This window comes from Macaca mulatta, chromosome 19, assembly GCF_049350105.2.
Source record: "Macaca mulatta isolate MMU2019108-1 chromosome 19, T2T-MMU8v2.0, whole genome shotgun sequence".
Classification (NCBI taxonomy): domain Eukaryota; kingdom Metazoa; phylum Chordata; class Mammalia; order Primates; family Cercopithecidae; genus Macaca; species Macaca mulatta.
The window spans coordinates 70,068,166-70,092,172 of record NC_133424.1 but is presented as its reverse complement, the minus strand read 5'-3'; the positions used below and the strand labels follow the sequence as shown (position 1 = coordinate 70,092,172).

Here is a 24,007-nt window from a genome sequence, read left to right as displayed (position 1 = left end):
TCTTGCTCTGTCACCAGGCTGGAGTGCAGTGGTGTGATCTCGGCTCACTGCAACCTCCATCTCCTGGGTTCAAGCGATCTTCTTGGCTCAGCCTCCCAAGTAGCTGGGACTACGGGCATGCGCCACCACGCCCAACTAATTTTTTGTATTTTTAGTAGTGACGGGGTTTCACCATGTTGGCCAGGATGGTCTTGATGTGTTGACCTCGTGATCCACCTGCCTTGGCCTGCCAAAGTGCTGCGATTACAGGCGTGAACCACCACGTCCAGCCTAAAGTGAAACTTATTCTTAAACTAAGAATGCTGGCCGGGCGCGGTGGCTCAAGCCTGTAATCCCAGCACTTTGGGAGGCCGAGACGGGCGGATCACGAGGTCAGGAGATCGAGACCATCCTGGCTAATATGGTGAAACCCCGTCTCTACTAAAAATACAAAAAACTAGCCGGGCGAGGTGGTGGGCGCCTGTAGTCCCAGCTACTCGGGAGGCTGAGGCAGGAGAATGGCGTAAACCCGGGAGGCGGAGCTTGCAGTGAGCTGAGATCCAGCCACTGCACTCCAGCCTGGGCGACAAAGCGAGACTCCATCTCAAAAAAAAACAAAAATGCTTTTGTTCTTAAGATATTGAGACATCAGGACATTTCCTGGGTCCATTAATTTCTGGGTTGGTTAAGTCCTGAGTCTGTCTGGAAAACATGATTAACCTGTTCCCTTAACTAACAACTTCTGGTGACATGGAATGCCTAACCTCCTGGGAACGCAGCCCAGCAGGTCTGTCTCATTTTACCCAGCCCCTATTCAAGATATAATGGAAACATTATGGTGCCATTGTGGCCCAAGTGGTGAGATGGGTATGAAGTTCTAGGAGAACAAAAATTGAGTGTTGGGTCCAGACAAAGCCTTGTAGGGTCATGGAAGCCACTGTGAGAGCTAAGGCTTAACTCAGGGAGGAGAAGGCACTGGAGAGTTTGGAAAGGGAAGTGACCAGACTGGACTGGGGATTGAAACACGTCCTTCTGGCTTGTGCTTGGAGAATAGACAATGGTGAATGAGGAATGGAAGAGGAAGACCATTTAGAGACAATTGTAAGAAAGCAGGTGTGAGATGATGGTAGTGTGGTCCATGGCTATCACGTATGTATTGATGACAACCAATTCCATTCTGGTTGAATTTTGAGTCTAGGACAAGCTTTGCTGAAAGATTGCACATGAGGCCTCCGTGAGTCAAAAAAGACTCTAGCTGGCTCAATGTTGTTAACACATGCAGTGCGGAAAAATATTAGATTCTTGTCCCTGGAAAGCAGAAGACAACTTGCTCACAGGCTCCACGTGGGCAGGAAAGGAGTGAAGCATGATTATTGGGTTGTCTACTGAGGAACCAGAAGGTCTGAGCTGCCACTGCTGAGGGGGTGACTCTGGGGCTGCAGATCCGGGAGCAGGGGTTTGGGATAACTTTTGGACAAGTCTAGTCTGAAAGGCCGATTACACAACCAGCTGGACAGGCTGACACAGCAAATGGATCCCATCTGGGGAAGTGTGAGCTATAAATATAAATAAGGGAAATGGCGAGGTGCAGTGGGTCACACCTGTAATCCCAGCACTTTGGGAGTCTGAAGCAGGCAGATCACTTGAACTCAGGAGTTCGAGACCAGCCTGGGCAACATAGCGAGACCCCCATCTCTACAAAAAAATACAAAACTTAGCCAGATATAGTGTGCACCTGTAGTCCCAGCTACTCTGGAGGCTGAGATGGAAGGATTGCTTGAGCTCAGGTGGTTGAGGTTGTACTGAGCCGTGACTGCACCACTGCACTCCAGCCTGGGTGACAGAGTGAGACCTTGTCTCAAAAAAAAAAAAAAAAAAAAAAGAAAAAGAAAAGAAAAGAAAGTCATAGAGCTGGAATCACACTGTGTAGCCTTTTCAGAATGGCTTCTTTGCTTTTTAATACACATGGAAATGTCCTCCATGTCTCTGACAAAGATTTTTCACATCCTACTTTATGATAGTACATATATAATAGAAAACAACATTTTATTTTGTATTAGGAAAACAAACGTGTTGATTTGAGATTTGGTGCGTTTTTTCCCCCAGTTGCAGCTCAAAAATCCTGCAGATTTAGCAGATTTAGAAGGGATCCCTGTTAATTGTGCAAAAGTTGATCATATGAATTGGGTCCTTCTTGTCATACCCACTTAAAACAGAGTTGAAACAGCTGTGGGAAGAAAAGCATTCAGGGCATGTAACACTGATCCAAGAATGTAATTCTCTGGAAGCCTGGCTGCTGAAACTCCCTGCTGTAACCTGAAACAAGTTTTATTTCATGGCTACTGAAAGGACACACTGCAACTCTAAAACTAGTTTTGTAACTGAACAGTCTAGCCTGAAAATGCACTTTAAAAGTTTTTTTCCTTTTTCTAATTTTTCCCTAGTCTTGCGATATAACCTTGAACCTTACCACAGAATCTTTTCTTCTTGTTAATCTTAAAATACAGCCTTGAAATGTACTTTCTTTGAAACACCATGTCCACCACTTCTCACCATACACTCCCTTAGACCATGCACATTTGTCCAATTGTATGCTAGTATCTAATTATGTGCTTACTCAGAAGTTCCTGGGGATAATCTTGAGACAGACTTGGTAGGCATATGGACCTATCTGTGAAATTTCAGAGATTACTTCAAGGCAGTTAGTCAACCACCGGGCCATTATTGAAATGCAGCTAGCCCACACTCCAGGTGGACCATGGCTTGAGACATCCACCAGAACAAGACATGCAGACCTAGTACTCAGCACCCCTCCTGCACACCTCCCAGTCCAAGTTCACATCCTTGGGCTCAAAAACTCTGTTTTGAGCAAAACTCCGTCTCAAAAAAAAAAAAAAAAAAAAAAAAAAAAGCAAAAAAACAATAACAAACCAAACCAAACCAAACCAAAAGAGTTCTGTGAGACCTTCACTTTTTTCACCAGCTGATACTTCCCAAACACGATTCTGCCACCATTTTTGAATGACCACATAGTCATTATAATGGTAGCAGTGGCTGATCTGGAGGGGCCGCTGTGATGATGCCCGCTGCAAATGGGGAGGCACAGCCAGGGCTGCATGGTCCGTGGAGCCCATGGGGGCTGGAAACAGGTGATCCCAGTGGGATCCCAGCCCCGAGCCGTACTGAATTGTCAGGACGGGAGCCCTGTGCTTCCAGGCGCAGCTGAAGCCACCTAGTCGCGGCTCCAGACAGGGCGTCCCTGCACTCTTGGGGACCTGGGACGCACCCTTTCTCCACAGGCCCAAAAGTGCCCGCTCCCACTCCCTGGCCTCTCCCCACTCTCGCACCTGCTCCATGGCAGAGCAAAGTTGTGGACGTGTCAAGATAGCCAAGCCTGGGAGCTATCACGACCCGGCCAAATGTGTGTGCACTCGGGGCAGTGATGACATGCCAGCCCCCCACCACTTCGACCTGCTCCAGAAACTGCTTCTGAGGCTGACACTTTGGGCACCAAGGACAGGGGAAGGAGGCCGGGGGCACTGAGGGTGGCTCGGGGCGGGCCTGCAGGCGACCTTCAGCATGGACAGCCTGGGCGTCATGGACAGCATGTTGATGGCCATGAGAGGCAGACAGGTTCCTAGGTGGGAAGGGGTGGGTTTTCTGTGAAACCCCACCTTCAAGCCACGGATGGTCTGAAGCCTGGAAGCCACGCTGCCAGTTCCAGGTGGAGTCTGTGATCCACAGAGAGAAGTTCCTTGATGCCTTTCGGCCAATGGGATGGTGCTTTTCCCAGGCCTGCCCATGGCTGACTGTGGGCCAATCAGCATGCACTTCCTCCCACCCATGGACCAATCAGTACACACTGTCTCCATTCTGAGCCCATAAAAAACCCTAGACTGAGCCAGACTCAGACTCTGGAGACTCTTTCTTTGCAGGTGAAAGCTACTCACTTCAGGTTTCCTCTCCACTGAGGGCTGTTGGGTCGTCCAGTAAAGCCCTTCTCTGCCTTGCTCACCATCCAGTTGTCTGCATAACCTCATTCTTTCTGGACGTGGGATAAGAACTTGGGGGACAAGAACTTAGCACCCAACGAACAGCAGGAGAGAAAGGGGCTGTAACACATTCCTGGCTGAGTAGCCATGTTCCTGGGCTGCATGAGTGAAAAATGGCGACTCTTCTGGGGGCCCAGACTTTGGGATTCCCCGAGCCAGAGCTGTAACACTGTAGCCCTCCTGCCCTCAGCCAGCACTGGGTGGCTGCCCCGGACGACGGGAAGCAGCAGCCGGCCAGAGCAGGGCGGCGGGACTAAAAGAGATACATCACAAACAAGCTGAAAACACACCCCTCCCAAAACACACCTCCCCGCTTGCCAGGCCGCAGGCGACGGGAAGGAGAGAAGAGCTGTGGCTCTTCCGGGAGCCCAGACTCGAGACTCCGGAGCCAGGGCTGTGACACGCTGCAACACCCTCTTTGGGGCTCTGCTGTTCATGGTGTCTCCGAGCTTTCCAGCGCCACCACTTTTCTCTCGTCTGGATGCTGGTGCCTGCAGCAGAAGCCGCCTGCAGTATGTCGGGTCCAGCCGCAGCCTTACAAGGAGCCGGCGCCTGTGCCAGCGCCTGGAGCTGCCCGCCCCACCGCAGCAGCCAGCGTGCCTGGCTGTGTGTAGTGGCCGAACCCTTCACTTGCTCGTTCACACACCCCTTGCGGCTCCGCGCCTGGCTCACCCTTGGTAGCTGTGGGATCCAGATGCAGCCTACTGGGCCGAGTGGGTGGAACGAGCCCAGCGTGTGTGAGCAAAACTCAAGCAGAGGCGCGACCACAGAGGTTTCTGGCTGGCGAATCGACACCCATTATTAGTAGCTTTCTGTAATTTGTATTTTACAATTCTTTTCCTGAGATCATATCAATTTTTTAAGCATAACAGCCCTATAATAATGGGGGCAAAGTGCCGGGCGCAGTGACTCACGCCTGTAATCCCAGCACTTTGGGAGGCCGAGGCGGGTGGATCACCTGAGGTCAGGAGTTCGAGACCAGCCTGGCCAATATGGTGAAACTCCGTCTCTACTAAAAATACAAATACAAAAAAAAAAAAAAAAAAAAAAAAAAAAAAAAAAATTAGCCGGGCATGGTGGCGGGCGCCTGTAATCCCAGCTTCTTGGGAAGCTGAGGCAGGAGAATCGCTTGAACGCGGGAGACAGAGGTTACCGTGAGCCAAGATCGCACCATTGCACTCCAGTCTGGGCAACAAGAGCGAAACTAATGGGGGCAAAGATAATCATTTCAGCGATGAGAAGAGATGTTGAATTTAAGATACTCCCTACATTTGAGATTCAGAGCACCCTTTGTTCCACCTGTGAATGCTCTGGCTCGCCATCGTGCCTTTTTAAAATAGCATTCCTTTTGTTGTTCTCTTTCTGAGCTTGATGTCAAATTATTAAAAGGAAGTGAATAAAAAGACGTAGAGAAAGTGAGATTAGATGCATACAAGTGTTGCTTAGTAAATTGGACACAATGTTTAACTATACACGCATGAGAGTTATTTTCTGTGGGGCCGGGAGACAGGGATCTGCTTATGTCCTGCTGCTACAGGGTGCTTCCGTATCCCACCTTCACCCTCTTTGTCATGAACCTGTGTGAAGTGTTTTTTTTTTTCTTGTCCCTAATCAAACATATAGAGACTGAGAAAACTGACTCCAGGGCTTGAGTGCATGCGTTTGAATTACAACATTATTTTCTTTTTTTTTTTTTCTTTTTTGAGACAGAGCCTCCCTCTGTCCCCCAGGCTGGAGTGCGGTGGCGCGATCTCAGCTTACTGCAAGCTCCCCCTCCCAGGTTCACACCATTCTCCTGCCTCAGCCTCCGGAGTAGCTGGGACTACAGGCGCCCGCCACCACACCCAGCTAATTTTTTTTTTTTTTTTTTTTTTGGTATTTTTTGTATTTTAGAGACGGCGTTTCGCTGTGTTAGGCAGGATGGTCTCGATATCCTGACCTCGTGATCCGCCCGCCTCGGCCCCCCGAAGTGCTGGGATTACAGGCCTGAGCCACCGCGCCCGGCCGCAACATAGTCATTTTTATTTGCTTTCTCTTCCAGTGGATATATTTTGTGACTGATTGACTGTATGTAATAATATGTGCATTTGGATATGTGCCTCTGGGAACACATGAAATGACACGTCTTCAAACAAACACTTTCAGACAGCAATCGGTAGAAACCTGCATACGTCTCCTTTAAGAAAGAGCGAAGCCCCGCCTCCGCTCCATCCGGAGTGTCCATTTCCCAGCGCCCCCTACAGAGGTTTGGCCTTCACTTCCGGAAGGAGTTGGAGGCGACCCTCACTCTCCCGCAGTGCCTACAACATTACCCAGAATGGCCTGCGTTGGGCGACGGCGACCTTCAGCCAATGAGGCCTCCGAAAGGTGGCGCTTCCGTAAGCGCACGCGCGGTCGCGGCGGGACTTCCGTCGTCCTCTTCGTGGCGGTCGTTTTGGCATTTGTCCGGACTCTTTCCTTGGTAGAAAGCAGCGGAGCGATGAGTCAGCATCATCCGTGACTGACTGAGAAGGCGCAAAAGGAGTCTTCCTCGCTGCACAGAGGCGAAGCCGAGGTTCGGCGGCGCCCGGGGTACCCCGGCCCGGCCCGGAATAAGGACTTCCTCTCTTGTCCCGCTCCGCCCACAGAGTCCGATGGCGGCGGCTGAGCTGACGGCCCCGGCCCAGGTATGTGCCGCTTCCTCCGGACCTTCCCCGCCCTCCCCACGCGAGTCGTAGCACCCCGAGGGCGCCTGGTCGCGGCCTTGCAGCCCAGGACAGGACATGGGGGCTTGCCGGAGGGGCGCCCGTTTCCAACACCTGGTGTGCTAGGAAAGGGAGGGCGCGACTGCAAGGGGTCCCTGATGAGAGGCGCCACCGAGCCCTGGGGCACAGAGATGACACAGCTAGTGCGAGGGCACCCGACTCCGAGGCCAGGCATGGGGCGTCAGGGAGGCCTGAGCCCATTTAATACCGCCATGGATGCCCTTCTTTGAGGCCTGGCTCTTTCCACGTTTCCCTTGGCTGTAGAGGGGGTTATGAAACCTACGCCAGGAAGGGGAGGGTTTTCCAGTCTCTCACTAGCCTTAACTCCCATCCACAGGTTCTCTGGGTTGCGGAGTGCCATTCCCCCAGCCCTTAGTTCTGAAGACATTGGGTGAACCCCAAGCCCAGGGTTCTCTGTCCATGTTAGTCTGTATATAGAGTTGTTCCAATTTCTGACAGCCAATATGAACAGGTGTGGGAGGTTTTTCCAGAAAGGTACAAGATGTGCAAATGCTTAGGTGCAGTACGGAGCTGGAAGCATTTATGAAGCCACAAGTCTCCTTGCTTTCTGGTGGGAAGCAAAGAACAGGAGGATAGGCGTCTGGACGGCAGTGGCTGCCTGAGAAGTTGAGTGTGTTTTCAGGAGGTAATAGCAAGTGTGAATCAAAAAGTAATTTACCAAGGTCTTCACAGGCTTCATCTGTGTGCACAGTGGGGCACAAACTGTGGGGTTGAGGGAGAAGGAAGAAAAATCAGGGTAGACTAGTCCAAGTGAGGGTTACTGGCCCAGGATCGTGGTTTAGGAGATGTGGTTAGATTCTGGATGCGCGGTTTCAAAAGGGACAACTAAATTACATAATGTAGGTGGTGAGGGAGTGAAACCGAGGATTCAGAGAAGACCCCCGGGTTTTTGGTATTAGTAGCTGTAGGGAAAGAAGTTTAATCAACTAAGATGAAAAAATTGGCAATATGAGTAATATTCACTAGGGATATCAGGTTTATTTGGGTCATGCTAAGAGTCACATCTTTCAGAGCCTACTTAATGCAGGCGTTAAGTGGGCAGATGAACACGCAGGTCTTGAAATCTAGGGAGTAGTGACCAGGCGCGATGGCTCACGCCTGTAATCCCAGCACTTTGGGAGTCTGATGCAAGTGGATCAGAAGATCGAGACCATCCTGGCTAACACGGTGAAACACCGTCTCTACTAAAAATAGAAAAATTAACCGGGCCTGGTGGTGGGCGCCTGTAGTCCCACTTACGAGGGAGGCTGAGGCAGGAGAATGGCGTGAACCCGGGAGGCGGAGCTTGCAGTGAGCCGAAATCATGCCATTGCACTCCAGCCTGGGCGGCAGAGTGGGACTCCGCCTCAAAAACAAAACAAAACCAAAAAAAAAACCAGTAGTTCAGGGTGCAGATATTCAAGATGTGGCTGTTGTGTGCACTGAGGTGAGGGAGCTGTGGGTCACAGGCGGGACAAGCTCTAGATTTTGGTTGTAAAGCTGTTAGTGGGCCAAGATGGGGAGGAGGATGATGGAGTAAGTGGTCATGAAGGCAGGGTATGAAAAAGACAGTGTAGTTTGGCAGGGGCCAGGGCTCCCAGGAGAAGAATGGACATGAGACAGCTGCAAATGCATAGGCCACTCAGGACAGAACTTGTGCTTATTCACCACTTTGTGGGTATCCAGGATTTTGTGATAACTTGATGGGGCCTGGGTGTTTCTTTTTTTTTTTTTTTTTTTTTGAGATGGAGTCTGGCTCTGTCGCCCAGGCTGGACTGCAGTGGCCGGATCTCAGCTCACTGCAAGTTCCGCCTCCCGGGTTTACCCCATTCTCCTGCCTCAGCCTCCAGAGTAGCTGGGACTACAGGCGCCCGCCACCTCGCCCGGCTAGTTTTTTGTATTTTTTAGTAGAGACGGGGTTTCACCGTGTTAGCCAGGATGGTCTCGATCTCCTGACCTAGTGATCCGCCCGTCTCGGCTTCCCAAAGTGCTGGGATTACAGGCTTGAGCCACCGCGCCCGGCCGGGCCTGGGTGTTTCATTCAGGCTGGAAGATTAAATTAATGTCATGTGGTCATTTGTGAGAGTCATTGTGTGTGAGATGAGCGACCAGTGAGGCTGGGATTTAAAGGAGCTTTAGGTGTATAGTGACTGCTAAGGGGATGGTAAGTGCAGCACAGAAGTTGAATAGGGCCATGGCGTGAACCCGGGAGGTAGAGCTTGCAGTGAGCTGAGATCTCGCCACTGCACTCCAGCCTGGGCGACAGAGCGAGACTCCGTCTCAAAAAATAAATAAATAAATAAACTGTTGACCTCATTTGTCCAGTGTCACGTGTCTGTATTTGGCTGTTGGTTATCCACTCTCTTTTTTTTGGCGGGGGGGGACTCAGTCTTGCTCTGTCACCCATGCTGGAGTGCAGTGGCACGATCTCGGCTCACTGCAACCTCCACCTCTCCACCTCCTGGGTTCTAGTGATTCTCCTGCCTCGCCTCCCAAGTAACTGGTACTACAGCCCCGTGCCACCACGCCTGGCTAATTTTTTGTATTTTTAGTAGAGATGGGGTTTTACCACGTTAGCCAGGATGGTCTCGATCTGCTGACTTCGTGATCTGCCCACCTCAGCCACCCAAAGTGCTGGGATTACAGGCATGAGCCACTTTGCCCGGCCCAGGTTATCCACTCTTTCACCCAGGTAGCATGTGGGGAGGCCAGGATTTGGTATGGAACGTAGTGGTGGTCACGGTCATATGGCAGTGGGATGTGGAGACCTGAGGTATATGCAGTATAATGAATGATATGCACTTGGAGAGGGAGTGTACCTGATGGCCCCAGTGCCCCCACTGAGACTTACGTGACCTTGGTGATACCAGAGGAATGCTTGTCAGGAAGGAGTGGTTGCCCTTACGCCACGCCCACAGCTTAGATACATGTATTTGTTCACCTGCCTCTTGTTACTGATGGCTGCAACCGGTGACCAAGAGCCCCATTAGGAGACGACAGCACCAGTTGACTGCTTTCTCCTCTGAGTTGGGGAGCTTGGAGAGAGGATGGGGTAAATGTGTGAGGGGAAGGATTATGGATCCTGAGAGGAGGAACCGTTTGTGGTTTCATCTGTCCCCATCCTGGCAGGGCGTTGTGACGTTTGAGGACGTGGCTGTGTACTTCTCCTGGAAGGAATGGGGTCTTCTTGATGAGGCTCAGAAATGCCTGTACCATGATGTGATGCTGGAGAACTTGACACTTACAACCTCCCTGGGTAAGGTCCTCACACCCACCTCTGTGCCCCGAGCTAGTCTTTGCTCTTACCCTTTCCCCAGGGACAGATATGTCTTCACAAGAGGACCCTTGACACAGCTTCCTGTTCCTGGGTAGGTGCTGCAGTTGGTAGGGCTAAGGTTGCATGTTGCCTACTTTTCTCCGTGAGCAGGCAACACCTGCTTCCCTTTCATGTGGAAAGATTCAGAGTCAGGCTTCTTATAGTCAGCCTCATGGATCTCACCTTGTTTGCGTCTCCCTGACCAGGTGGCATTGCCCAGATCTGAGGCTCCTGGAGGCCCTGGAGACCCAGGTTCTACTTCCTTCCTCTAGGGTACACTTCCTCACGCCTGCCTCTGCCAGCAGTTATGTGGGCTATGAGTGGCTCTTGCAAAATCCTCCTCTGAATTTCTCCTTGTATTGTTTTCTTTTCCTGTGGGCTATCATATGCAGAGTCATTCTGGGCTGGTCTTGGGTACTTGCATATTCCAACTTCCATGTTCTTGATCGTAGGGGTCAGGTGGACAGGCCCTATGGTTCCGAGGATGGCTGTGATTCCCCACAGCAAGGTGGACTCAGAGGGATCCTGGCCCTAGGGACCGCCTAAAGGAGGACATTCTGTCCGGGTTGTGTCCAAATCATACCAGAAACATATCCTGTTTGACTAATATTTTGGTGCTAATGACATTTGGGGCCAAACCTCATTACTGCCTTTTCTTTCCCATTCTGGACACTTGGCCTGCTTGTCAGCTCTATACCTGGTTTCTGTGTCTCTTACTTGCAGCCTGGGGTTAATCCCCACATCTCTGGACTCCATGTCTCACCCATTTTTCTCACTGCCTTATCTGCAGTGCTCTTCAGTGTTGGCCCCTACATAGTATGTTATGAGGTGTCCAATGTCCACGTATGTCAGCTGCTATTTTGTTGTCACATTTTCTTGGACCAGGACACATACCTGTACACAATGCACGTGTTAGCAGGAGAACAGATCCCACTGAAAATTGCTGTAGAGGAATGAGTTGTGTATCCTGCTTCTTCTCCATGTTTCTCATCCCATGGCTGTGTTTTTTAACTCAGGAACCCTCCCCAGTTCCGTGATCTTTAGAGGCCCAGTTCTGCTAGGCAGCCCCATCTTCAACTTGAACCCAACACCTTGGTCCTGGAAACAACCCCATGGACTCAGTTCCTGGGTTTATTGGATGCACCTTTGTCTGTGGGCTACCCCTACGCCACTAAAGTCAGCATGCTCTTCACCATCATTTTCTTTCTTGCAGGTGGTTGTGGAGCAGGGGATGAGGAGGCACCTTATCAGCAGAGCACTTCTTCACAGCGGGTGTCACAGGTTAGGCTTCCTAAGGCCCTTCCTTCTCCCCAGAAGACCAACCCTTGTGAGATATGTGGCCCAGTCTTGAGAGAGATTTTGCACTTGCTTGAGCACCAGGGAACACACCATGGTCAGAAACTGTATACAGATGGGGCCTGTAGGAAACAGTTACAATTTACTGCATACCTTCATCAGCACCAGAAGCAGCACGTTGGACAGAAGCACTTCAGAAGCAATGGGGGCAGAGACATGTTTTTGAACAGCTGCACATTTGAAGTATCTGGGAAGCCCTTTACTTGCAAGGAGGTTGGGAAGGATTTCCTGGCGAGATCAAGATTTCTTCAGCAACAGGCTACTCACACCAGAAAGAAGTCAAACAGAACCAAGAGTGCAGTGGCCTTTCACAGTGTAAAAAATCATTACAACTGGGGAGAATGTGTGAAAGCTTTCAGCTACAAACATGTACGTGTTCAGCACCAGGGAGATCTCATTAGGGAAAGATCTTACATGTGCAGTGAATGTGGGAAATCTTTTAGCACAAGCTGTAGCCTCAGTGATCATTTGAGAGTTCACACTTCAGAAAAGCCTTATACATGTGGGGAATGTGGGAAATCCTATAGGCAAAGCTCGAGCCTTATTACGCACCGAAGAGTTCACACTGGAGTAAGACCTCATCAATGTGATGAATGTGGAAAATTATTTAACAGGAAGTATGATCTTCTTATACATCAGAGAGTTCATACTGGAGAAAGGCCTTACAAGTGCAGTGAATGTGGGAAATCCTTTAGCCATAGCTCCAGCCTCATTACACACCAGAGAATTCATACTGGAATGAGGCCTTATGAGTGCAGTGAATGTGGGAAATCCTTTATCCATAGTTCTAGCCTTATTACACACCAGAGAGTTCACACTGGTACAAAGCCTTATATGTGCAGTGAATGTGGGAAATCCTTTAGCCAGAGCTGTCACCTCATTAAACACCGGAGACTTCACATTGGAGAAGGGCCTTATGAGTGTAGTGAATGTGGGAAATTGTTTACTTATAGATCTCGTTTCTTCCAACACCAGAAAGTTCATACTGGAGTAAGATCTCATGAATGTCATGAATGTGGAAAATTATTTAGCAGGAAATTTGACCTCATTGTACATGAGAGAGTTCACACAGGAGAAAGGCCATATGAGTGTAGTGAATGTGGAAAATCCTTTACCTGTAAATCCTACCTCATCGCACACTGGAAAGTTCATACTGGAGCAAGGCCTTATGAATGTGGGGAATGTGGGAAATCATTTACCCATAGCTCTACACTCCTTCAACACCAGAGAGTTCACACTGGAGAAAGGCCTTATGAGTGCAATGAATGTGGGAAATTTTTTAGCCAGAGCTCCAGTCTCATTAGACATAGGAGAAGTCACACCGGAGAAAGGCCTTATAAGTGCGGTGAGTGTTGGAAATCCTTTAGTAACCGCTCTAGCCTCGTTAAACACCAAAGAGTTCACACTGGAGAAAGGCCTTATGAATGCAGTGAATGTGGAAAATCCTTTAGCCAGAGCTCTAACCTCAGTAATCACCAGCGAGTTCACAGTGGGGAAAGGCCTTATGAGTGTAGTGACTGTGGAAAATCTTTTACCTTCAACTCCAACCTCCTAAAACATCAGCATGTTCACAAGGGATAAAGGTTAGGTAACACACATAGGGCTGTTGTGGACTGAGAATTGTCCCTGCAGAATTCATAGATGTAAATAAACAAATAAATATGTATTTTCAATAACCATGCTTTATATCTAGTATATGTTATCTGAATTTTGTTTTATACAAATAAATTTATATGTGTACATACTACTTTGTCTCTCTTATGTCCACACATAAAACCAAATGGTTTCTTTTTAAAAAAAAATCTTTATTTTTAAATGGACAAATTATAATTGTCCATGTTCCTGGAGTACATAGTGATGTTTTTTTAATACCTATAATTCAGAGTGATCAGAGTAATTAGCATATCCATCATCTCAAACATTCGTCTTTCCTTTATATTGGGAACATTCAGTCTCAATTGCCATTCTCCCAACAACCTGAAATTATATATTATTAACTTTAGTTCTCCGGTAGTGGTATAGAACACTAGAACTTATTCCTCTTGTCTAGTTGTAATTTTGTAGACTTTAACCAATCTTTGTCTATTCCTGCCTACCCACTACCCTTCCCAGCCTCTAGTATCCTCTGTTCTACTTTTTACTTCTAAGAGATCAACTTTTGTTTTGTGGGGGTGGGGGACAGTCTTCCCCTGTCTCCCAGGCTTTTTTTTTTTTTTTTTTTGAGACGGACTTTTGCCCTTTTTGCCCAGGCTGGAGTGCAATGGCACAATCTTGGCTCACCGCAATTTCTGCCACCCAGGTTCAAACGATTCTCCTGCCTCAGCCTCCCGAGTAGCTGGGATTACAGGCATGTGCCACCACCCCGGCTAATTTTATATTTTTAGTAAAGACATGGTTTCTCCATGTAGGTCAGGCTGGTCTTGAACTCCCAACCTCAGGTGATCCACCCGCCTTGACCTCCCAGAGTGCTGGGATTACAGGCGTGAGCCAGCGCACGTGACTTTTTTTTTTTTTTTAAGCTTCCACATACGAGTGGGAATGTGCATGTTTATGTTCCTGGCTTATTTCTCTTAAATAGTGTCCTCCATTTCCGTCCATGTTGCCTCAGGTGACAGGATTTCATTCTGCTCTTTGAATAGTATTCCTTTGTGTGTATAAACCACATTTTCTTTATCCATTTATCTGTTGTTGGACATCTAGGTTGATTCCATATTTTGGCTGTTGTGAATAGTGCTGCAGTAAACAGGGTGTCAATGTGTCTCCAATGTGATCATTTTCTTTCCTTTGGATAAAATCCCAGTAGGGGGATTGCTGGATGATATGGTAGTTGTATTTGTAGTTTTTTTGTGTGTTCTTTTGTTTTTTGAGACGGAGTCTCACTCTATTGTCCAGGCTGGAGTGCAGTGGCGTGATCTCGGCTCACTGCAACCTCTGCCTCCCGGGTTCAAGTGATTCTCCTGCCTCACCCTCCTGAGTAACTGGGATTACAGCTGTGTGCCACCACGCCCAGCTAATTTTTGTATTTTTAGAAGAGACAGGGTTTCACCATGTTGGTCAGGCTGGTCTTGAACTCCTGACCTCAGGTGATCTGCCCACCTTGGCCTCCCAAAGTGCTGGGATTACAGGCGTGAGCCACCACGCCCAGCATATTTGTAGTTTTTAGAGGGACCTCAATACTGTTTTCCGTAGTGGCTGTACTAGTTTGCATTTGCACCACCAGTGTATGAGTTCCCTTTTCTTGTATTTTGTTGGTTTTTTTTTTTTTTTGAGACAGTTTCATTCTCGTCACCCAGGCTGGAGTGTAATGGTGCCATCTTGGCGCACTGCAACCTCCGACTCCCAGGTTCAAGCAATTCGCTTGCCTCAGCCTCCTAAGTAGCTGGGATTACAGGCCTGCGCCACCACACCTGGCTAATTTTGTATTTTTAGTAGTGATGGGGTTTCTCCATGTTGGTCAGGCTGGTCTCGAACTCCCGAGCTCAGGTGATCACCTGCCTTAGCCTCCCAAAGTGCTGGGATTACAGGCGTGAGCCACCACGCCCAGCCTTTTTTTTTTTTTCTAGAGACGGGGTCTTGCTCTGTTGCCCACGCTGGAGTGCAGTGGCGTGATCCTGGCTCACTACAACCTCCATCTCCTGGGTTCAAGCAATTCTCCTGCCTCAGTCTCCTGAGTAGCTGGGATTATAGGCGCACACCACCTCGCCTGGCTAATTTTTGCATTTTTAGTAGAGACAGGGTTTCAGCACGTTGTTCTCGAACTCCTGACCTCGTGATCCACCCAGCTCAGCCTTCCAAAGTGCTGGGATTACAGGTGTGAGCCACCGCGCCCGACCATGAGTTCCCTTTTCTCTGCATCCTTGCCAGCATCTGTTTTTGTCTTTTTAATAATTATCCTAAACGGGGAGAGGTGATACCTCATTGCGGTTTTGATTTGCATTTCCCAGATAGTGATGAGTGTGTTTTAATATATTTGTTGGCCGGGCGCGGTGGCTCAAGCCTGTAATCCCAGCACTTTGGGAGGCCGAGGCGGGTGGATCACAAGGTCAGGAGATCGAGACTATCCTGGCTAACATGGTGAAACCCCGTCTCTACTAAAAATACAAAAAACTAGCCGGGCGTGGTGGCGGGCGCCTGTAGTCTCAGCTACTTGGGAGGCTGAGGCGGGAGAATGGCGTGAACCCGGGAGGCGGAGCTTGCAGAGAGCCGAGATCACGCCACTGCACTCCAGCCTGGGAGACACAACGAGACTCCGTCTCAAAAAAAAAAAAAAAAAAAAATATATATATATATGTATATATATTTGTTGACCATTTGTATGTGCTTTTGAAAAATGCCTATTCAAGTCGTTTGACATTTTTAAATTGGATTGTTTGAGGGTTTCTTTGCTGTTGAAATATTTCAGTTGCTTGTGTATTGTATTCTGGCTTTAATTAATTAATTAATTAATTAATTATTTTGAGACGGAGTTGCTCTGTTGTCCACACTGGAGTGCAGTGGCACGATTTCAGCTCACTGCAACTACTGCCTCCCGGGTTCAAGCAATTCTCCTGCCTCAGCCTCCTGAGTAGCTCATATTACAGGTGTGCGCCACCACACCCAGCTAATTTTTGTATTTTTAGTAGAGACGGATTTTTGCTATGTTGGTTAGGCTGGTCTCAAACTCCTGACCTCAAGTGATGTGACCACCTTGGGCTCCCAAAGTGCTGGGATTACAGGCATGGCCACTGCATCTGGCCTCTTTCTTGATTCTTGACATTTTCCTTACACTGTCACTGAGTGGATTCTACGTCAGAAAAAGATGAACAGGCCAGGTGTAGTGGCTGAATCCTATAATGCCAGCATATAGGGAGGCCGAGGTGGGAGGATTGCTTGAACTCAGGAGTTTGATACCAGCCTGAGCAACATGGCAAAACCGCATCTCTACAGAAAATACAAAAATTAGCCGGGTGTAGTGGTGCACGCCTATAGTCCCAATTACTCCTGAAGGCTGAGATGGGAGGATCACTTGAGCCTGAAAGGTTGAGACTGCAGTGAACCTTGATCGTCCCACTGCACTTCAGCCTCGGCAACAGAGTGAGACGCTGTCTCAAAAAAGGAAAAAAAAAAAAAAGAATGTGGAGATAAGCAGATTTCAAATGTGAAGTGAAAAGCTTTTCATTGTTCAAACCATATTGCTAAGTGAGAAAAGCAAAGTACAGATATGTATAGAATCTATGACTTTTTTTCCTATAAGATGAAAACCTATAATATAATTGACACACACCAAATAATGAGCAAAGGGAGACACAATTCTATGAGGATAATACTATACTGCAAATTTCACCTTCTGTTTTTACTTATTCATTAAATTATGTATTTAGAGACAGGGTCTTGCTCTGCTGCCCAGACTAGCACTCCTGTGCTAAAGTGATTCTCCCTCTAAGCCTCCCAAGTAGGTGGGTGAACAGGCACACTTTTTCTCCACCTTGGTATTGTTCAATGTTTTTAATAAAGAAAAAGAATCTCATTTTAATGACAAAACCAACAAGGAGACCATTTTTAATCACATGCTGACCTTAATTCCATGTCTTCTTAGACATCACTGTTAAAACTTCTGGGCCAGGTGAGGTGGCTCACGCCTGTATTCCCAGCACTTTGGGATGCTGCCTCTGGTGGATCACCTGAGGTGAGGAGTTTGTGACCAGCCTGGCCAAAATGGTGAAACCTCGTCTCTACTAAAAATACAAAAATTAGCCGGGTGTGGTGGCAGGCACCTGTAATCCCAGCTACTTGGGAGGCTGAGGCAGGAGAATGAATTGCTTGACCCAGGAGGAGAAGGAGGTTGCAGTGAGCTGAAACTGCACCATTGTACTCCAGCCTGGGCAACGAGAGAAACTCCATTAAAAAAAAAAAAAAAAAACCCTGTAAAGTCAGTTGGGAGTGGTAACTTACACCTGCAATGTCAGCACTTTGGGAGGCCGAGGCAGGGAGCTCAGAGATCAGGAATTTGAGAGCAGCCTGGCCAACATGGTGAAACCTTGTCTCTACTAAAAATACAAAAATTAGCTGGGCGTGGTGGCAGGCGTCTGTTATCCCAGCTACTCGGGAGGCTGAGGCAAGATAATCGCTTGAACCCAGGAGGTGGAGGCTGCAGTGAGCCGAGATTGTGCCACTGCACTCCAGCCTGGGCAACAAGAACAAAACTCTGTCTCACAAATAAATGAATAAATAAATAAATAAATAAATAAGCTGGGCACAGTGGCGTTGTGCCTGTAATCCCAGCTACTCTGGAAGCTGAGGCAGGAGAATCGCTTGAACCCAGAAGGCAGAGGTTGCAGTGAACCAACATGGCGCCATTGCACTCCAGCCTGGGACAGAACGAGACTTTGTCTCAAAAAAAAAAAAAAAAAAAGGAAAAAACTTTTGTGAAGTGTAAATTTTTGTCACCATCCACTAATATTTCAATAGGGCTATTTCTGTCATCACATTTATTAGACAGTCATTGGTAATAAGTTTCTGTAATTGGCATTTCACCTCTTTCTGGTGTCATATTAGTTCCTCATGCAGAACACTCCCCGCTGTCACAAAAGAAACAAATGATAATCACTTCCCAGGAAAGATACAAGCTCGATAATTTAACATACGCCCAATGTCTCCAGGTGGAGATCATCACCGCCATTGCCAATACCAAACTGGGATTTCTCTCATTGTTCTTTACCTGAGACTGACTTCAAGTTCCTAAAATGGGTTGAAAATATAAGTTAGAATACCAAGTAAGGGACATTACATGAATAATGTTTTGCTCAATGAATTGGACACAATAATTGACTATATAAGCGGGAGAGTTATTTTTCCGTGGGAACGACTGATTCATCTTTGTACTCTTGCTTTAGCCTCTCCTCTATCTTCCTTGGCGTGGTCCTATCTGGATTAGTTCTCTTTTGTTCCTGGCAGACTGAAAAACCAACTCTAATGCCTCAGAGTGAGGCGGGAGAATAGGGAATTAGGGGAACCAAGGATGAAGGCATAAGCGAAAGAACAGCAGGTGCAGCTAGTTCTAGGCAAGATGAGGCAGCACGCAGGCCACATCCTCACTCCTGTGATAACAAGACAGAAGTCTCCACTTCAGCCTGATTGGTTGTGCACCAATCCTTTATAGGCTTGGAAGCCTTTAAAGAGCTCTTCGGGTACTATAAAGTTCTAGCTTATTATTAATGGCAAAAACCGCAATTACTTTTGCAGCAACCTAATAAAACCCTAAAAAACATTGTAATCGGGGTTCTTGAGCCCCTTGGTCGCCCGTTCCCACACCTGCATTCCACTTCTGTGGAGTGTACTTTCACCTCACTAAATCGCTTTCATTGGTTCGTTCTTTCGTTGCTATTTTTGTGCGTTTTGTTCACTTCTTTGTTCAATGCACCAACAACCTGGACAATTCACGGTCAAAATTTTCCATCCAGTAACAAGAGTGCATTCATGTGAATTATAACACAGTAATGTTTATCAGTCTCTGCTTCCAGTGCAGGCATTTTGTGTCTAAACCATTGTATAAAGTGATACACGAATTTGGATTTGTAGCCTTTGGGAGCATTCACAATATTTTTAGCTCCTGGGAGCTTAAATTTCTAAAAATGTGAATTAATATCTTTGCAAACACTTCGGTGGTCAGTTACAAACAGGGATTCCCCAGGAATCTCAATATAGCCTCTAAGGAGGGGCGAGACCATCCTCCGCCCTAAAAGGATGCGCGCTTTAATGAGCCCCCTGAGGTGGAGCTGGGACTTCTCTGTAGAAGCGCCTTTGGGAAGCGGCAGCTTTACTACCTTGGAACCTGGGGAACTACATTACCCAGAAAGCTCTACATTGAATGACAGCGCTACAGAACCAGTAAGGGCTCAGAATAAAGGCGATTCTGGGTGCGCACGTAACGTAGTGGCGGGATCTCAGCGTTCACTGGTAGCGGCCATTTTGGTTAATGTTGGGGGTGTGTGTGCGGTTCGTGAGGTGAGAGGCGCTGGAGCTGTGGGTCCGAACCGCGGTGTCTGAACCCAGAAGTTGGAGAAGAGTCCTTCTCGCTGCACAGAGGCGGATCGTAGGCCCCGTAACGGCACCCGCCTCTCCCGGCCGTGCTTTCCCCACGTACTCGGATGGCGGCGGCCGCACTGAGGCTCCCGGCTCAGGTAATTCTGCCTTCCCTGCTCTCAGGTCACCTCATCCTAACCCGAGTCCTAAAGCAGCGAGGGAGCGGCGACTGTTCACAGGTCTGCAGCCCGGACCCGGCGTCGGGATACTGAGGCGTTCGCGGGAGAGGTCCCTGTTTCTGACATCTATGGGAAGCGGTGGGGAGAGCGACAGGCACAGGGACCGGCGCGGGCAATGGCCTGGAGTTGAACGGACCCGGGAGGATGGAACCGGGGGTCCACAGGCGCCCGTAGGGAACAATATGTGAGGCGAAGCTTCTCTTGGAAGAGCGGGCTGGGGGCTGTGTATTCACTGTGAAGACGCTAGAAGCCATGGAGAGTTTCGAAGAAAGGAGGGATGCGATCCAAGTCCAGGCTTTTAGTGTTTCCCAAAGGCCAAAGGAAGAACAAAGTAGAGGGAATGAGGACCTTGGGGTTCTGGGAGGTTGACTCCTTTGTTGATAGATCACATAGGTGGTAGAGATGATACTTTGCACTGAGACACGCAGGTCAGACAACCACTCCGAGGTCACCTGGCTCCAGCGATAAGAACAGGTTCAAGGAGACCTGAGCTTATCAGATCCCCCTTGTAATGTCTGCCTTCTCCTCAGACACTCCTGGCTGCAGAAGCACTTAAAGAACCCACTGAGGGGGCCAGGTGAGGTGGCTCACACCTGTAATCCCAGCACTTTGGGAGGCCCAGGCGGGCTGATCACCTGAGGGCGGGAGTTCGAGACCAACCTGACCAACATGGAGAAACCCCGTCTCTACCAAAAATACAAAAGTAGCCGGGCGTGGTGGCGCATGTCTGTAATCCCAGCTCCTGGGAGGCAGAGGCAGAATTGCTTGAACTCGGGAGGCAGAGGTTGCGGTGAGCCATTGCACTCCAGCCTGGGCAACAAGACGAAACTCTGGCAAAAAAAAAAAAAAAACCTACAGAGGGAACTGGAGGGTGTTCCATTCCCTCACTGGCCTTATTCTCCATTCACATGTTCTCTAGCTTGTGATATCCTGGAATACGGCCATGGATATCTAAAGCCACACCTGGTTCTGTGGGGGTGTGGAGCCATGCAAGAAGGCTTTCACAGAATGACTTGGGAACTGCATTGCTCTTGGGAACCATGAGAATTCTGTGGTAATATTGAATCCTGTTTGAATTTGCCAAGCATACTGTGAATTCTGTCAGCCACATTGTGGCATAAGGCCAAAAATGAAAGCCCAATGTGATGGGCCACCTTGATGTGTGGTGATACTGCATGACCTCAAATGGCCTGAGCGCAAACCCCCTTCCTACTCTGTTCTATTGGATAATATATCCTGGCCTAACAACCCTTTTCATTAAGGGATCAGGCAGTTTCTGATTATTATACTTTGTTCTGGGTTTCAATTCCATTTCTACTCAGAATTATTTAAGCAAGTCAGTGGAACCCTCTTGAGAAATCAGGGGCTGTCACACCCTCTTCATCCTACAAAGTGTGCATAACACAGTCCCTGGTTTCCCTCTGCTGTCCACAGTGCACCCCCATGTGGCCCTGTCTGCCAGGCTGTGAGTTATTTGATTTTGAAATTGCTGTTAATGGCATCTGTACTCTCAGGTATCAGTTGTTTCCCCAACACTATAACCCTAAGGGGTGAATCCCACTCAGAGCAGTAGAAGGAAAAGAAGGGGATTAAAATACTTTAAGTTGTTGACCAGGCTTCAAGGCTTATGCTGTAATCCCAGCACTTTGGGAGGCTGAGGTGAGAGAATTGCTTGATGCCAGGAGTTTGAGATCAGCCTGGGCAAGTTAGCAAGACCCCATCTCTTAAAAGAAAGTGGTTGATGTTGCACATGTTAAGATCCCATCTCCACAGAAGGCTGAGGCCTGGGAAAAAAGGGTTTGAAGTTTCCATGAGCCATGATCACACTACTCCCCTCCAGCTTGGGCGACCAAAGGAGAACCTAACTAAAAGAAACCAAAACTATAATTTGTGTTAAGGCTCAAAAGAGGCTGATGGTTGGGGGATGTCACGTTGGGGTGGCCATGGCATGTGCCTGTGTCTAAAGAATAATGTGTAAGGCTGGGTGTGGTGGCTCATGCCTATAATACCAGCACTTTGGGAGGCCGAGGCGGGTAGATCACCTGAGATCAGGAGGGTAGATCACCTGAGATCAGCTTAGCCAACATGGTGAAACCCTATTTCTACTAAAAATACAAAAATTAGCCAGGTGTGGTGGCAGGTGCCTGTAATCCCAGTTACTTGGGAGGCTGAGGCAGGAGAATCGCTTGAACCCGGGAGGTGGAGGTTGCAGTGAGCTGAGATCCCACCACTGCACTCCAGCTTGGGCAACAAGAGTGAGACTCTGTCTCAGAAAAAAAAGAAGGATGTGTATTTAGAGAGGGAGTATGTCTAATGGACTCAGGCAACTGCATTGGGCTTTATGTGAGCTCGGATATACCAGAGGCATTGGCTGTCAGGAGGGGGTGGATCCTTTTATGTTAAGAGCACAGCATAGCCAGGTGCAGTGGCTCATGCCTGTAATCCCAACACTTTGGGAGGCCGAGGTGGTGGATCATGAGGTCAGGAATTCAAGACCAGCCTGGCCAAGATGGTGAAACCCTGTCTCTACTAAAAATACAAAAATGAGCCAGAAGTGGTGGTTGGTGCCTATAATCCCAGCTACTCGGGAGGCTGAGGCAGAGAATTGCTTGAACCCAGGAGGCAGAGGTTGCAGTGAGCCGAGGTCATGCCACTGCACTCCAGCCTGGGTGACAGAGCAAGACTCCGTCTCAAAAAAAAAAAAAGTGCAGCATAGATCCCTATTTTCCCCCTACTTCTTAATTGCTGATGGCTATACTGAGTGACCTGTGGGCTCACAAAGAGACAAAGGCACCAGTGGACTAGTCTCTCCTCTGTGCTGAGGATCTTGGGAGGAGGAGGGGCAAGGGGGTGGGGATATGGGAGAGGTGGATTATGGTACCTCAGCATAGGAACTGTTTGTGGTTTCATCTGTTACCATCATAGCAGGGCACTGTGGCATTTGAAGACGTGGCTGTGAACTTTTCCCAGGAAGAATGGAGTCTCCTTAGTGAGGTTCAGAGATGCCTTTACCATGATGTGATGCTGGAGAACTGGGTACTTATATCCTCCCTGGGTAAGTTCCTCACACCCTCCCCTATTTTTTTTTTTTTGAGACGGAGTCTCACTCTGTCGCCCAGGCTGGAGTGCAGTGGCCAGATCTCAGCTCACTGCAAGCTCCGCCTCCTGGGTTCAGGCCATTCTCTTGCCTCAGCCTCCCGAGTAGCTGGGACTACAGGCGCCCGCCACCTTGCCCGGCTAGTTTTTTGGTTTTTTTTTAGTACAGACGGGGTTTCACCGTGTTAGCCAGGATGGTCTCGATCTCCTGACCTCGTGATCCGCCCGTCTCGGCCTCCCAAAGTGCTGGGATTACAGCTTCCCTATTTCTTCAATAAGTCTCTGCCCTGCCCCTTTTTTCCCATTGGCAAGACTGTTTTCATCATATCGGGACCCTGGACACAGCTTCCTTCTCTACTTCTCTGGGTAGGTTTTGTGGTTCATAAGTCTGAGGTTTGTGTACTACCTTCTCTCCTTGAGCAGTCCCAATACCTGCTTTGCTGCAGACTCTCAGGGAAGGAGTCAGAGTCAGGTGTCTTGTAATCAATCTAATGCATTTCACCTTGCTTGTCCCCTCGTTGCTGTTTAACTTGGTCCAGATCTGAGACTCCTGTGTGTCCAGGTTCTACTTCCTTCCTTTGGCTGACATTACTTGATGCCTGCCTGTGGCAGGAATTGCCATCACTCATATTGTCACTGCCTACATAGACCAAAGGCAAGACCCTCCTTAGAAATTCTGTTTTAATAATTAGTTTTCTTTCCTGTGTGTTGTCATGTTTAGAGCCACTGTTGCTGAAAACTACCCAGCACATATTGGCAAGAGGAAGAGGATAGGGAATCCAGTGATGTGGCCTTTGTGACCAGCCAGCATTTCAGTTTAATCAGGCGCAAATGGCCTTCCTGGCTTATCAGTATTTGCTGCCACAGAGGCTAGTTGCCCCAGTTCTGCCCTATCTTTGCCTTAGTACTTATGTCATCCAGGTTCCATGTACTTCATCGTCTTGGTGGTGGGATGGAGAGTCCTCAGTGCTCCAGAAGAGGCAACTGAATCCAGACTCAGCGTGATGTGCTGAGAGGGAACCTGTCGCTGAGGAGTGGCACCTGGTGGGAGGGCATGAGTTTGAGATTTTAGGCAAATCATATCAGAAACCTATTCTATTTGACTAATATTTTTGTGGCCAGTAGGCACTCACTATTTCTGTCTTTTCTTCTGCATTCTTGAGAGCCTCGAATTTGTCGGTTGTACACCTTGTCACTTGTACTCTGATATCCATCCCCCAATGA

The 24,007-nt window shown here is 48.5% G+C and overlaps 3 protein-coding genes across 18 annotated transcripts in view; 2 read left to right on the top strand and 1 right to left on the bottom strand.

The window, feature by feature from the left end:
- Positions 1 to 6,375: 6,375 nt before the first annotated feature.
- On the bottom strand, positions 6,376 to 13,189 carry LOC144337124 (uncharacterized). Its single transcript, XM_077980245.1, has 2 exons — positions 9,214 to 13,189; positions 6,376 to 7,758 (listed from the first exon to the last, which is right to left on the bottom strand). The coding sequence occupies exon 2, from the start codon at positions 6,793 to 6,795 to the stop codon at positions 6,376 to 6,378; it is 420 nt and encodes a 139-aa protein (XP_077836371.1). The 5' UTR covers positions 6,796 to 7,758; positions 9,214 to 13,189.
- Positions 6,433 to 13,192, top strand: ZNF256 (zinc finger protein 256). 2 transcript variants are annotated; one of them, XM_015125046.3, is made up of 3 exons: positions 6,433 to 6,697; positions 9,905 to 10,031; positions 11,305 to 13,192. In XM_015125046.3, exons 1-3 carry the CDS (start codon positions 6,665 to 6,667, stop codon positions 13,026 to 13,028), a joined length of 1,884 nt encoding a protein of 627 aa, XP_014980532.1. In that variant the 5' UTR covers positions 6,433 to 6,664; the 3' UTR covers positions 13,029 to 13,192. The 2 variants fall into 2 exon arrangements, with proteins under 2 accessions (XP_014980532.1, XP_077836287.1); XM_077980161.1 differs by lacking the exon at positions 9,905 to 10,031.
- A 6,186-nt stretch (positions 13,193 to 19,378) lies between these two features.
- The window catches only part of LOC106994882 (uncharacterized), a 65,448-nt gene continuing 60,819 nt past the window's right edge, over positions 19,379 to 24,007 (top strand). For 8 of the 15 annotated variants that reach the window (XM_077980166.1, XM_077980167.1, XM_028839514.2 and 5 more), the window contains exons 1-2: positions 19,379 to 19,606; positions 22,613 to 22,742. In XM_077980166.1, coding sequence (XP_077836292.1) covers positions 19,574 to 19,606; positions 22,613 to 22,742 — 163 coding nt within the window. In that variant the 5' untranslated portion in view covers positions 19,379 to 19,573. Of the gene's footprint in view, positions 19,607 to 20,657; positions 20,742 to 22,612; positions 22,743 to 24,007 lie in introns of those variants that run through there. The other 7 variants (XM_077980172.1, XM_028839515.2, XM_077980169.1 and 4 more) reach the window with 2 other exon arrangements.

Coding starts and splice junctions, on each gene's coding strand:
- ZNF256 (XM_015125046.3), top strand. CDS start 6,665: ATGGCGGCGGCTGAGCTGACGGCCCCGGCCCAG. Junction 6,698..9,904: donor AGCTGACGGCCCCGGCCCAG/GTATGTGCCGCT, acceptor CCATCCTGGCAG/GGCGTTGTGACGTTTGAGGA. Junction 10,032..11,304: donor GACACTTACAACCTCCCTGG/GTAAGGTCCTCA, acceptor TCTTTCTTGCAG/GTGGTTGTGGAGCAGGGGAT.
- LOC144337124 (XM_077980245.1), bottom strand. CDS start 6,795: ATGTCCTGTCCTGGGCTGCAAGGCCGCGACCAGGCGCCCTCGGGGTGC.